The 15,178-nt window shown below is 42.4% G+C and overlaps 1 protein-coding gene across 2 annotated transcripts; it reads left to right on the top strand.

Moving 5' to 3' along the window:
• Nucleotides 1-3,037: 3,037 nt before the first annotated feature.
• khk (ketohexokinase) lies at nucleotides 3,038-15,003 on the top strand. 2 transcript variants are annotated; one of them, XM_073467889.1, is made up of 9 exons: nucleotides 3,054-3,167; nucleotides 4,593-4,709; nucleotides 5,294-5,428; nucleotides 5,619-5,753; nucleotides 9,042-9,114; nucleotides 9,530-9,676; nucleotides 9,812-9,900; nucleotides 11,867-12,024; nucleotides 14,671-15,003. In XM_073467889.1, exons 1-9 carry the CDS (start codon nucleotides 3,073-3,075, stop codon nucleotides 14,766-14,768), a joined length of 1,047 nt encoding a protein of 348 aa, XP_073323990.1. In that variant the 5' UTR covers nucleotides 3,054-3,072; the 3' UTR covers nucleotides 14,769-15,003. The 2 variants fall into 2 exon arrangements, with proteins under 2 accessions (XP_073323991.1, XP_073323990.1); XM_073467890.1 differs by lacking the exon at nucleotides 5,294-5,428 and having other exon boundaries at nucleotides 3,038-3,167.
• The last annotated feature ends 175 nt before the right edge of the window (nucleotides 15,004-15,178 follow it).

Raw genomic sequence — 15,178 nt, 5'->3', positions numbered from 1 at the left:
TCCCGTCACCTCTGACCCTTCCTGTCACCTCTGACCCGTCCCGTCACCTGTGACCTGTCCTGTCACCTCTGACCTTTCCTGTCACCTCTGACCCGTCCTGTCACCTCTGACCCATCCCGTCACCTGTGACCTGTCCCGTCACCTCTGACCCTTCCTGTCACCTCTGACCCGTCCCGTCACCTGTGACCTGTCCCGTCACCTCTGACCCGTCCCGTCACCTGTGACCTGTCCCGTCACCTCTGACCCGTCCCGTCACCTGTGACCCGTCCTGTCACCTGTGACCTGTCCCGTCACCTCTGACCCTTCCTGTCACCTCTGACCCGTCCTATCACCTCTGAGCGGTCCTGTCACCTCTGACCCATCCCGTCACCTCTGACCCGTCCTGTCACCTCTGACCTTTCCTGTCACCTCTGACCCGTCCCGTCACCTCTAACCCTTCCCGTCACCTCTGACCCGTCCCGTCGCCTCTGACCTGTCCTGTTGAAATAAAACCCTAAAAAGGCCAAAAAATACTTAAAATTAAAAATAGTGTAAGAATAAGTAACTCTGGGTGATACTAATGAAATATTAATTAAAATATGAATATAACAGAAACAAAAGCACATTTTGCGTGAGCCAGTAACTGACTGATGGTACAACAGTCCAGAACCAGAAACGCAGGTGAGCATACACTTAAATCCTATTACAGTAGCCATAGCTGAGCTGAATATCCGTCTGGCCTGAGGGACAAAGGACTTCCTGTCTGATGAGTTTATTCTAATCAATCTTTACAATCGTCTGATGTGTCAACTTCAAACTGAATTACATTTTTGAGATTTCAGGCCGAGCCTGGTTCTTGTCGCCTTCACTTCAGTTTGAACTTGTCACTTTCCATATTTCAGGTGGTTTGTGTTTTTGGTTTAGTTTTTGATTCCTGTTTTATTTTGTAAGGTTGATCCTCATGTGTCATGTTGTGTTACTTCCTGTCTTTGTCTCATTTCCCTCCCTTGTGATTGTCCTGATTAGTTTCACCTGGCCCTCTGTCTTCGTCTGTTCATCTGTTGTTTCCCTCATCAGTCCTGTGTTCCTCACACGTCTCTGACTTCATCTTTAGGCAGGTTTTGTGTTTTCTTTCGTGCTTCTTTATTGTTGGACCTGCCTGCCCGTAAGTGTTCTGTGTTCTGGTTACTAAAGTAGTTGACATGAGTTAGATTAACGACTGGTTACATTAATCTTTTTATTTATATATTGTTGTTTAAACATTATATGAATGTGAACCTATTTCTTACCTCTAAATAAGTTGTGACTATTGATATAGAGCGGTCTAAATAATAATCATGATGATGTTAATAAACTTTATTTATAGAGCACTTTTAAAAAAGTTCTGCACAGACATAAAAGCAGAAAATACAAAGTGCCGTTTCAGAAATAAATGCAGACATAAGGAAATAAACCATGAAATCATTTCCACATGTAAAGCCATTTTATAAAAATAAAAACTTGGAAGTAGGACACTGAGGTAGTTTGTCCAGTAGTGGAGCGCCCCCTCTGTCTAAGCTGGGTGCTGACAGGTGTGCAGGTGACTCTGTGACATACACCTGTGTGAATTCGGTCATCACTGATGTTTTTGCTTCATGTTATAGTGATTTATTGTGTAAGTGATGCTGTTATGGGTTCAGGTGCAACAACTTCTGGAACCACTTCATCAAAGCCTTCGTCAATAAGGACCCAATAAGGAAGACTGTTACACTAGAAGCTGTGACGATCCTCTGATTCAATCAGAACCGATTCCAGTGAAGACTGAGGTACTGGTACTGTCTCGCTTCACTCTGGTGCTCATGTGTCTCCTGGTGCCTAACACTCGGCTGTTATGTCATCTGTACTGTGCTGTCTCTCTTTAGGTTCTGCTGTGGAGTAAAACTTATCACATGATCTCATGGCTGAGGTGTGGCATGTCACCATGATATTTGGACTGGTGACAAAAGGAAATGTTCAGTTTTATCATAGTGACACAGCTGTTGTCTGTTAATTACATGTTCATCTGATGAGCACAGTCAACGTCGCGTCCATATAGTGTTGATAACTTAATTATCCTGATGGACCGACATGTCTCTGTAAAACAGCAGAAGAAGACTGAGGTCAACATTGAATAAAACTTTATTAAACAGCTGGCATTTGAAAACACTGTCACTTTCAGACAATGGGAGATGAGAGTTTTCAAACCTGGGGGAACTGTGACAATCAGTGCCACCTACTGGACATTAGGGTCAGTGCACTTTCCTTTGTTTACCAGGCTTTGTTAGTACAAGGAGGCCACATTTAGGCTTTGGTCGACACGCAGGCCGCTATATTGTCAGAACCATGTGGTGAGGGTCCCAACACAGGTGACTGATGTCCCAGCCTCAGGTGGCCATAGAACGCATGCGGCACCATACATGCAGCCTGTTGTGGTCGCTTCTGCTTGTTTTTATACTTTTCCTACTTTTTATCATATATATAGTTTTTATTTTTCTGCATATTTCTAAGACTTTGAATGGGAGCTGTAATGCAAGCAATTTTCCCTCGGGGATCAGTAAAGTATTTCTGATTCTGATCTGAGGACCTTACATGGGATGCGGTCCTCTTGGCATCCTTATAAGGTGGCCAAGCCCTCTGAGGTGGTGGTGTAATGTTGTGGCCTTCAGGCTCCTGGTGCTGGGTTTTTGTGCACCTTAATGTGATGTCATTGTCAGTATTTATATTTATATATATTGTATAATGACAAATACCTCTCAAATCTAATCTCTGATGTAAATGAAATGCCTCCAGTTGCCTGAGGTGGGGGCTGTAAACCAGCCATGTCTCTCAAACCATACAAGAATGTGGATATTCTTGATAGACTGACACCCCTTTAGATTGAGGACGCTTTATGTTAAACACTTACCCCCCGAGGTGTTCGACGGAGTGGGAGACCCGGTGGGTCCTGTTCTGCACGTCCTGACAGGAAGTAATGTGTCTTATTTAGGTGGAGTGACTCAGAGGAGTTAATTAGTTACTTAGTGCGTGTCAAAGTCCAGACTGCAGCTGTGTGTGTGTCAGTTTGTGTGGATAATCATGGAGGAAGAGCAGAAGATTCTGTGTGTGGGTTTAGTTTGTGTGGACATCATCAGTGTGGTGGAAAAATACCCAGAAGAAGACACCGACAGCAGGTAAGCACACAGGCTGATGCTAACATTAGTATTGATTATCTTCCACTAATTGATCACATTTCTACCAGACAGACCTGATCGGCTGCTGATTCTCCTTAAACATTTTAATTTGTATTGATTATCTGAGAGCAAAAACACTTTACGGACTTTTTACTGAATGTTAAGTGTTTACTGACTGACTGTTTACTGACTGTGTACTGAATGCTATGTGTTTAGTGACTGTTTACTGAATGTTAAGTGTTTACTGACTGTTGACTGTTTACTGACTGTTTTCTGTTAACCCTCCTGTTATCCTTGGGGTCAATTTGACCCCAGCAATTAAAATATCTAGAAAATGATCATAATCAAAGTTGTTACTCCAGTTTATGTCAGGTGTGTATTTGTTTTAAATTAAACACCTTCTCATACATCCAGAATATCTATAACATGACTTCGGAAATATACGCAAAAAACAAAATATCTTACCGATTGACCTAAAATTGGATCGAGGGATATTTTTGTGTATGTTTTTAAAGTAAGTATATTATTTGTAAGTACTATTTTGTGTTATTTATAATATTTGGAATGAAAGCAATTTCCTTTATCAAGGACAGTGGCATGTATTACGTACGGGGTCAATTTGACCTCAGGAAAAATTTCAAACATTTCTAAATATGGTGGTTAACTACATATTTTAGAGACCTTAATGTCATCCTAAGCAACCAAAACAAATGTGTGTAAAATATTTATACTTGTTATATATTTTATACAGTTTAAACAGCCTGGGGTCAAATTGACCCCAACACTGATGCGACAAATATGTGTACGGGACATAAAAAATCTAATCATGTCAATTTTAGGTTTTCCCAGTTGTCCCCATAAAATTAGGAAAAGTCATTAAATATGAAGCAAAAAAATGATGTCAAAAATGTATTTAGAGATGTTAACAGTTTACTGTCAGTTTTCTGTTTACTGACTGTTTACAGACGGGAGACTATTGATTATGAAGGTGAATCTATGATGTGTGATATTTGGATGTGAGCTCACAGATCACACTGATTGATCATGAAACCACCTACATTAGTAGAGATCAACCTTCCCATCATGCACCTCTGCAGAAGAGGGTGGTTGATATTGATCCTCATTATTGGGCAGTAACTTCTGGACCAGATCAGAGTTAGACACCTCAGTGGTGCTGGGCTCAGGATCCAGCTGAGATGGTCCAGAGATCTGATCAGGACCCTCCTGGACCTTCTTTGGGGGTTAGACCAGAACTCGCTGGAGACAATTAAACATCTCATCTGGCCTGGTCAGGGTTTGATCTTTCAGGATGAGCTGGAAGACACTTCAGGAGAGAGCGACAACTAGAATACTTCACAGCTGCGACCTGAAGAGGATGGATGATCAATAATGATGCAGTGATGACATCACTCTCTGTGCCTGCAGGTGTTTGTCGCAGCGTTGGCAGAGAGGAGGAAACGCATCAAACACGTGCACGGTGCTGTCGCTGCTCGGAGCACCCGCTGCCTTCATGGGCTCACTGTCTACTGGACCTATGGCTGAGTAAGTGCCGATCATTCCCAGCCTGTCTGTCCCAGTATAACCAGTCCACCCAGCCTGTCTGTCCCAGTATAACCAGTCCACCCAGCCTGTCTGTCCCAGTATAACCAGTCCAGTTTGTGTCACTGGGTGGAGCATCAAACTTTTTCACCTGAAAAATAAAATGACCTCATCCTCAATGTTGATGTTGATGAATGTTTGTTTGTTCTGTTGTTCTGTTCACTAACTGCTAACTGACCGAACCCCTCAAACCCCTGCTGTCTCCTTGTTTCCTTGTCTCCTCCACTGTCTCCTTGTTCCTTGTCTCCTCCGCTGCCTCCTTGTTTCCTTGTCTCCTCCACTGTCTGTTTGTTTCCTTGTCTCCTCCGCTGCCTCCTTGTTTCCTTGTCTCCTCCACTGTCTCTTTGTTTCCTTGTCTCCTCCGCTGCCTCCTTGTTTCCTTGTCTCCTCCACTGTCTGTTTGTTTCCTTGTCTCCTCCACTGTCTCCTTGTTCCTTGTCTCCCTCTTTATGAGAGGAGGAAGCTCATCAGTTATAGGGTTTTATTTTGGAGGATACAGGGGATGTGAATGAGTTTCCTGTCTGTAGTTTTATTTTGGAGGATTTCCAGAAGTTCCACATCGATGTGTCTCCGATGGTTAAACACGCTCTGCGTGCACTTCCAGCCACTGTGGTCATCAGCAACGTCAACACAGGAAGCCGCACCATCCTGGCCAAGAACAGGTGTGATTAGGTGTGATAACATGTGTCTCTAACTGTCTCTCTTTCAGGAACATCATCACCATCTTCGGCTGCAGAGGACAGCTCTGCTCTCCCTCTGTTCCACCAATGACGGCACAGTTCTCTGGTTATCTGTCATTTTATTTTAAAGGACAGAGTTGATATGAAGGACTTTCCTGTCTCTTTCTCTCAGTTTCATCATGGCCGACTTCTCTCGTCATGCGATCGATGTCTCTGCAGTGGTTTGGCAGGTCAAAGGTCAAACTCCGTGTGCGTGTTGTCTGGTTTGTCCTTCCAGCGGATCTCGAACCGTCGTTCTCTCCGACACGTAAGACGAGCCCGCGGACGTCACGCAGCGTTCACTAAATACCTCTTTATCAATCACACCGATGTGTCATCACACCTGTAAATCAATTAATCAGCACATATTTACATTCAAAGCCCCACTGAAAAAAGTCCACATTTAAGAGAACAGATCTATTGTTTCTAACAGGAACAGCAGCTGCTTTAAAGCTGAACTTACTGTTCACCTGCAGGTTTATACAAACAGTAATGATGTCAGCATGTAGGTCTGTTGTATGATGTGACTGATGGCAGCTAAATAAATAATACAACTGCAGGTTGGTTCTATGTAGTTGTTGATAATTAAAAGTGCACTAAGTGAGCCATTTGAACAGCTTCAGTTTATATTCACTGTGGCATTAGGCTGATCTTCTGCACTTGGCGACACAGCGCTACAAAGCTACGATACATAAGGACGAGTGAGGAGCCATCAGAGCTGTCTGAACTCTGAAGGCCAAAGATAAAAACAGTCACTTTCTCTAATTATATCATCAACTCTCAATATATTTTGTTTTTTATCACACGTGGCGCTGCAGCGGTGAGTTTCTGCTCATCCATTTAATTTGTACTTTCTTTAAGTCAAGTCAGTTTTATTTATTTATTTATTTATTTATTTTTATGTATTTATTAGCCCAAAATTACATTCACATTACCTCAGTGGGCTATATTCTGCACGACCTCCTCTGTCCTCAGACCCATGATCAGACAGGAAAAAGTTTGCATAATAAAAAAAACCTTTAAGAGGAAAACAAAGTTGGAAGAAACCTGAGGAAGAGCCACAGAGAAGGATCCCTGTCCAGATAAGACCAACACAACCAAACTCTAATCAGATTACAAGGACGAAATATCTGATACATGTAGATTATAAAATATAAGTGAAGGATGCTGACACAAGATAATTAACAAGAAAATATAAGAATATTTTTTATATTTAATAAAGTTCTGCATTGTTAACCCGAACACTTTGTTCTCCATTTGAGAACATTTACATCTGACAAACACACGAAAGCAGAGACAACGAGACGTTCTCTGAATCTGAAGCTCCAGCCATCCAGTGCTGCAGGCGGATAAAATAAATGTACTGAGGTGTTTGGTGGACGCTGTTTGACTTGCCTGAACCAAGTGTGAACGCCTGATCCTGGTCTAATGTCATCCAGGTGTAATCTGTTCCTGGTCTAATCTGATCCTGGTCAAACGTGATCCTGGTCTAATGTGATCCAGGTGTAATCTGTTCCAGGTGTAATCTGATCCTGGTCTAATGTGATCCTCGTCTAATGTGATCCTGGTGTAATCTGATCCAGGTGTAATCTGATCCTGGTCTAATGTGATCCTCATCAAATGTGATCCTGGTGTAATCTGATCCAGGTGTAATCTGATCCTGGTGTAATTTGATCCAGGTGTAATTTCAACCAGGTCTAATCTGATCCTGGTGTAATCTGATCCAGGTGTAATCTGATCCTGGTCTAATGTGATCCTGGTCTAATGTGATCCTGGTGTAATCTGATCCTCGTCTAATGTGATCCTGGTGTAATCTGATCCAGGTGTAATCTGATCCTGGTGTAATTTGATCCAGGTGTAATTTCAACCAGGTCTAATCTGATCCTGGTCTAATTTGATCCTGGTGTAATGACAGAACCTGAGTGGATCCACCAATCAGACTGAGTGGAGGTCAGCTGACCTTGAGCAGGCTTGTCTGAGACGAGTTGACCTGAACGTGGACGAGAGGAGCTGATTGTAGTTGGAGGAAGACGTGTGTCTGTAGCTAGTGGTGTGATGGTTGGATGGAATAAAAATCCCTGTCATGTGATTGGCTGAACCTAAGAGCAGACAGAGAGCCGGTGGAAGTAGTTTGGAGTAGTGAGCTGGCTGGACAAAAGGTTGGACAAAATCTCACAGCCCATCATGCAACGCACTCAACAGGCCGGAGATTTAAAGAGCAGCTCTGCTTGGGTCTGACTCGTCTCAAACAAGCCTGGTGTGAAGAGAGCCGTCACGTGTCACATGACCGTCACGTGTCACATGACCGTCAGATGACAAAGTAGACAGAGATACCAACTGATCATTCTAAACTGTATAATGTCTGTTTTCATTTAATTTAAAAAGTTAAGTTTAGTTTTAATTCATGAAATTTTGTTGACGTTTTTGTGTACAAAAGAAACACCTCCTCCCGCTGAGAAACACTCTGAACATGGCAAAACGCAGCAAAACATTTATTTCAGCAGAGATGATGGTCTTTCACCACACTGGTGTTTCTCTAGTAGGGCACAGTGCTGTGGAGGTCTGGCAATGTGAGACTACTGATTGGTTAACATCTGACTCAACCTCCAAACAAGGAAAAGAAACATAACCTCAAAGCCTGTCACACACCAATTCAAGGAAACATTTTGTTCGACCGTAGCAAAGTGGTGCTTGCTGCTGTCAGATTGAACAGGCCTCAGGTCAAACAGGAAGTTCAGGCTCAGTCCAGATGTTCATCTTCTGGACTTCAGTCGTATGTCCTGTGATGTGTTCGCTGTCATCATGTCAAGGCTTAAAGAAACTGCTGACAGACAGACTCGCAGTATGATAATAAAACACAGTTGGAGGCTAAATGTCCTCATTTTTCTGTATCGTGATGTCGCTGAGTATCTCTGGTCGACATGATTCAAGTAAAGTTTTATTAAAATAATTGTTTTACACATTCACAATTGATTCTTTTTGTTTTTTCAGTCAGCGGTTGTGAAAACTTTATCACAACTGTGTTGCAATGAATTGTGGGTGATTAAATTAAATAAGTCTGCACCCAAAGCCAACTCTCTGGAAGTCTGTAGCCCTCAGAAGACTTTCTGGATGTTTGGATTGGGCCTCAGTTTACGGGTTTTGGTTCATTCTTCTCAGCCAGCGGAAATTCTTATCTAGATGTGATGTCATTAAGACAATGAAACCACGTGGCAGCCATCTTCCCTCAGCCCAGTTAAACTTGCTGTTACTGGACATTATGGTGAAAGGGGCTTATGGTGTATTTTTCTACCAATAAACCTGGACTGTATTTTATTCAAAATAATGAACAGAAGACAACTGTTCCTGTCTCGAATCAACCAAGAAGTAAAGCTTCTGGTTTAATTAAGATAACAGTAGCTGCTGCCCACAGGTGGCGATTGTAAACAATGCCACGATAAGATTAACTTTGACCCTGAGTGATGAAGTGATGAAAGACGGAGGATGGAGGTGTTTCTGGATTCTCTGTGTTGATTCATTGGCAACATAAACCCTGACCCCACTTCCTGTCTGTCAGGAAACTTCCTGATGCCACAGAGGAGGATTTCTCCAAAGTCGACCTCCGTCAGTTCAAGTGGATCCACTGGGAGGTAAACGACGCCCCAAGTTCAAAGAACTGACACAACAAGACTAACCAGAGTAGTCCACCAAACCCGACTTACTTTAACAATCAGCCAGACTAACCAACCCAACCAGACAAAGCAGACCAACAGACTAACCAACCCAATCAGACTAACTAGACCAACAGACTAACCAACCCAACCAGACTAACTAGACCAACAGACTAACCAACCCAACCAGACTAAGCAGACTTACTCTTCTGCTTCCAACCAAATAACCTGTAAACATTCTTTATTTCATAACGGTATCAAATATGTGAACATTATAAAAGTAACATTACTTTACTAAAATAGAGAACAGGCCTCTTCACTACTTTACAATACATACGCAGTATTGTCTGGTGTTTGATATGTTTTACTGTCATGGTATATTTGACTTGTGCAGGGCAGAAATGCTGAGGAACAGGTGAAGATGATCCAGCGGGTAGTGATGTATAACAGCACGGTGCCACGGCAACAGAGAATTACCGTCTCCGTGGAGATAGAGAAGGCCAGAGAGCCACTGTATCAGCTGTTTCCTCATGGTGATGTGGTACGTCTGGCTAAACTGTATAATTTATATGTATATACTGTTTACATCTATACTGTGTATATATACACTGTCCTGTACTGTAGATGTCAATACTGTAGTCTGTATATGCTGTAACAGGATGTATTTCTTCTTCAGGTGTTTGTCAGTAAAGATGTCGCTCGTCACTTCGAATTCAAATCGGCTGAAGCTGCTCTGAGAGGACTGTACCACCGAGTGAGACAGGGGTGAGTTCAGAACTGTCTCTCTCTTAAACCTGTCTGTCTGTGTTACCTGTCTTGCTGAACTGACTCTCAATTCAAATTCAATTCAAAGGAGCTTTATTGGCATGAAAGTTTAACAACAATTTTGCCAAAGCATCAAAACACAACTCGTCCAAACACTCGGACAGAACACAAGAAGTAACAACATGAACACCAAGATTGATTTACATTAATTATATATACAGTATATACAGTGTGTGTGTGTGCCTGTGTGTGTGCCTGTGTGTGTGTGTGTGTGTGTGCGTGTGTGTGCGTGTGTGTCTCAGGTGTGGCATGTTGACACATATTGGGCAGCAGGTGTGTGTGTGTGTGTGTGTCTCAGGGTGTGCATGTTGACACATATTGGGCAGCAGGTGTGTGTGTGTGTGTGTGTCTCAGGGTGTGCATGTTGACACATATTGGGCAGCAGGTGTGCCCTGTCTCCTTCTCCCAGGAGTATTTTAATGTTGAGAGGTGGTTCAGCTCTTTGAACTCTGAGATTACAGAGTTGAACTTGTTAAAATAAATGTTCCTGCTTTCGTTGAATGCTTTACATTGTAGGAGAAAGTGCATCTCTGTCTCAGCCTCACCTGTCCAGCAGTGACCACATGTTGTGTTGTCTTTTGGTTGCCATGATTGTTTGTGTCTTCCTGTTTGGATTGTCAGTCTGTGGTCACTGCTGTCTCTGCTTTCTATCTCAGTAGAGAGATGTTCTGCTCTTCATCATCTCTTTTTAGGGCTAGATAACATTCTGATCTACTTTGGCTTTTAGGGCGTGTTCACACCAGCCTTGTTTAGTCCGATTAAACCGAACCGTGGAGCGTTTGCCCCATGGTGCGGTTTGTTTGGGTCGGTGTGAACGCTGGCCTCGAACTCTGGTGCGGACCAAACAACCGCACCTTGGTCTGCCTCGTAGAGGTGGTCTCGGTCCGCTATCAAGCGAAGTCCAGAGCGGATTATTTCTGGTGTGAACCACATCCGCACCAATGACAAGAAGCGCACCGTTTTACTATGATGAGCCAACTTTGTGATTTTTACACGTTTGTGATTGTCTGCTTCCCTCACTGGTCCCGCTTGTGTAGAAAAAACGTCATGGTAGGCCCTCATTATTGCATGTCGTCTACTCCGGTATGATCGTCGGATCGCATAGCATCTTCGGCGAAATGCATGGATCAAGACATTGTTTAATGCCTGCTGCTCTATGAGGCGTTCATACGCGCGGTCCATTAAAGTTTGCGTGTAAGCGCTCCAGATCAGCACTAATGTAAAAATAAGCAGATGCTCCATGACGTACAGTAGGCTACTGATCTGATGTACAGATTTGCTGTCTACCCGCCTAAACAGTTTGACCAATAACAGAAGGGCGTTGCGGCCACGTGAGTTTTGTTTACAGATTTTGGACCGTGTGAGTTTGGCCTTTGTGAACGCAAACTGGACCGACTCAAAATTGAAACAATGTATCATCCTCGCGTTGGTTCGGATCAAAAAACGGACCTTTCACGGACCTTTAGGTGTGAACCCGACCTTAGTTTCTTCTTTCCAATGTTCCAGGCAGGTTTCTTTACATTGTGTTATAATGTGCTTTACTCTGATTGGTGTTTGGAGAGCAGTGTTGTTGTGAGGCTGGTCAGACTGTCTGAGAGGGGGCAGTCAGCCTCAGTACCAGCTGACATAGGAGACTCTTTTCTGGGTTCAGCTCTTGAGTTTGGAGGCCTTTGGAGTGGAGGGTGTCTCGGGGGCTGGATTTCAGGTGGTGTTTACTCTCTTTGTCTGACCTGTCTTACTGACCTGTCTCTCTGTCTTTGACCTGTCTAACTGACCTGTCTGTCTCTCTCTGACGTGTCTTGCTAACCTGGCTGTCTCTCTCTGACCTGTCTTACTGACCTGCCTCTCTCTCTCTGACCCTGTCTCTCTCTCTCTGACCTATCTAACTGACCTGTCTGTCTCTCAGGGCTGTCCTGGTCTGTGCCTGGGCAGAAGAAGGAGCGGATGCTTTGGGTCCTGATGGTTTGATTGTTCATTCAGATGCTTTTCCTCCGAAAACTCTCGTCGACACGCTTGGAGCCGGAGACACTTTTAACGCTGCTGTTATCTACACACTGTCCAACGGTGAGACATTATACTGTCCATCTATCCAACAGTGAAACATTATACTATCCAACCGTGAGACATTATACTGTCCATCTGTCCAACAGTGAAACATTATACTATCCAACCGTGAGACATTATACTGTCCATCTGTCCAACAGTGAAACATTATACTATCCAACAGTGAGACATTATACTGTCCATCTATCCAACAGTGAAACATTATACTATCCAACCGTGAGACATTATACTGTCCATCTGTCCAACAGTGAAACATTATACTATCCAACAGTGAGACATTATACTGTCCATCTGTCCAATGGTGAGACATTATACTGTCCATCTGTCCAACAGTGAAACATTATACTATCCAACCGTGAGACATTATACTGTCCATCTATCCAACAGTGAAACATTATACTGTCCAACAGTGAGACATTATACTGTCCATCTGTCCAATGGTGAGACATTATACTGTCCATCTGTCCAATGGTGAGACATTATACTGTCCATCTGTCCAATGGTGAGACATTATACTGTCCATCTGTCCAACAGTGAAACATTATACTATCCAACCGTGAGACATTATACTGTCCATCTGTCCAACAGTGAAACATTATACTGTCCAACAGTGAGACATTATACTGTCCATCTGTCCAATGGTGAGACATTATACTGTCCATCTGTCCAACAGTGAAACATTATACTATCCAACCGTGAGACATTATACTGTCCATCTGTCCAACAGTGAAACATTATACTGTCCAACAGTGAGACATTATACTGTCCATCTGTCCAATGGTGAGACATTATACTATCCAACAGTGAAACATTATACTGTCCAACAGTGAGACATTATACTGTCCATCTGTCCAATGGTGAGACATTATACTGTCCATCTGTCCAACAGTGAGACATTATACTATCCAACAGTGAGACATTATACTGTCCAACTGTCCAACGGTGAGACATTATACTGTCCATCTGTCCAACAGTGAGACATTATACTATCCAACAGTGAGACATTATACTGTCCATCTGTCCAACAGTGAGACATTATACTATCCAACAGTGAGACATTATACTGTCCAACAGTGAGACATTATACTGTCCATCTGTCCAACAGTGAGACATTATACTATCCAACAGTGAGACATTATACTGTCCAACAGTGAGACATTATACTATCCAGCAGTGAGACATTATACTGTCCATCTGTCCAACAGTGAAACATTATACTATCCAACAGTGAGACATTATACTGTCCAACAGTGAGACATTATACTGTCCATCTGTCCAACAGTAAGACATTATACTATCCAACAGTGAGACATTATACTGTCCAACTGTCCAACGGTGAGACATTATACTGTCCATCTGTCCAACAGTAAGACATTATACTGTCCAACAGTGAGACATTATACTGTCCATCTGTCCAACAGTAAGACATGATACTATCCAACAGTGAGACATTATACTGTCCAACAGTGAGACATTATACTGTCCATCTGTCCAACAGTAAGACATGATACTATCCAACAGTGAGACATTATACTGTCCATCTGTCCAATGGTGAGACATTATACTATCCAACAGTGAAACATTATACTGTCCAACAGTGAGACATTATACTGTCCATCTGTCCAATGGTGAGACATTATACTGTCCATCTGCCCAACAGTGAGACATTATACTATCCAACAGTGAGACATTATACTGTCCAACTGTCCAACGGTGAGACATTATACTGTCCATCTGTCCAACAGTGAGACATTATACTATCCAACAGTGAGACATTATACTGTCCATCTGTCCAACAGTGAGACATTATACTATCCAACAGTGAGACATTATACTGTCCATCTGTCCAACAGTGAGACATTATACTATCCAACAGTGAGACATTATACTGTCCAACAGTGAGACATTATACTATCCAGCAGTGAGACATTATACTGTCCATCTGTCCAACAGTGAAACATTATACTATCCAACAGTGAGACATTATACTGTCCAACAGTGAGACATTATACTGTCCATCTGTCCAACAGTAAGACATTATACTATCCAACAGTGAGACATTATACTGTCCAACTGTCCAACGGTGAGACATTATACTGTCCATCTGTCCAACAGTAAGACATTATACTGTCCAACAGTGAGACATTATACTGTCCATCTGTCCAACAGTAAGACATGATACTATCCAACAGTGAGACATTATACTGTCCAACAGTGAGACATTATACTGTCCATCTGTCCAACAGTAAGACATGATACTATCCAACAGTGAGACATTATACTGTCCAACAGTGAGACATTATACTGTCCATGTGTCCAACAGTGAGACATTATAAAACAGTGAACAGTTTACAATTACAATAAACAATAAACAGAAAACAGTGTTGAGTGAGAGGAAGACACAAGATCAGTTTTTTGATTAATAAAATTATAGTTTCTAATTAATGCCAACACCAAATATTGTCTCTGGTTACAAAAGGCACTTTCAGGTCAGAGTGAACAGATTTTTAGACATTAGACATTAAATCCTCGTCCTTGTTGTGTCTCTCTGCTCTCAGATCCACCACACGTGTTTTCTTTCATGATTCGTCCTGAATTTTTCTGTTTGTGTTCAACTTAAATAAATTAATACATTTTTGTCTGTAGGTGGAAGTTTGCAGGACGCTCTGACCTTTGGCTGCAGAGTCGCGGGCAGGAAGTGTGGTTTCCACGGTTACGACAGCGTCAGTGAAAAGGACAACTGAGCGAAGAGAACTGTGGTCCAGTTTGAGGTTATTTGATAAATCATTAATGGTAATTAACTGTAGTTCACTGTTTGATAACTGATAAACTGATGTTGCCTGATAATTAACTGTTAACAAACTGCTACTAAAAGACAGCTAAGAGATAATTAACTGTGTGTAAATGAAGTAACATCTCATTAAGATGAGTTTATTTCTGTTTTTCTTACCTGATAGAAATAAAATCTGTCAAAACACACTGTGAATCAAATGTTTAGTTTTTTTAAAAATAAAAAACGGTTTTCCTCAACCGTTTTCACGCCTTCATGACAGAGTCGGCTCCAGTATGGACGATCAGCTGCAGTTTCCAGTGTATTAGGATGGATCCCACACTTCTTAAGGGAGTTCTTCAGCTGGTCTTTAAACCTTTTTTT

This window comes from Pagrus major, chromosome 6 (genome assembly GCF_040436345.1).
Source record: "Pagrus major chromosome 6, Pma_NU_1.0".
In the NCBI taxonomy this organism is placed as follows: Eukaryota; Metazoa; Chordata; class Actinopteri; order Spariformes; family Sparidae; genus Pagrus; species Pagrus major.
Note: the sequence above shows the minus strand (reverse complement) of the source record. Positions and strands in the feature narration are given on the sequence as shown.

Bases quoted from the DNA above. Each gene is read 5' to 3' on its own strand.
- khk (XM_073467889.1), top strand. From the start codon at position 3,073: ATGGAGGAAGAGCAGAAGATTCTGTGTGTGGGTTTAGTTTGTGTGGAC. The intron at 9,115-9,529 runs GTAAACGACGCC...TGACTTGTGCAG, and splicing joins TCAAGTGGATCCACTGGGAG to GGCAGAAATGCTGAGGAACA. The intron at 9,901-11,866 runs GTGAGTTCAGAA...TCTGTCTCTCAG, and splicing joins TACCACCGAGTGAGACAGGG to GGCTGTCCTGGTCTGTGCCT.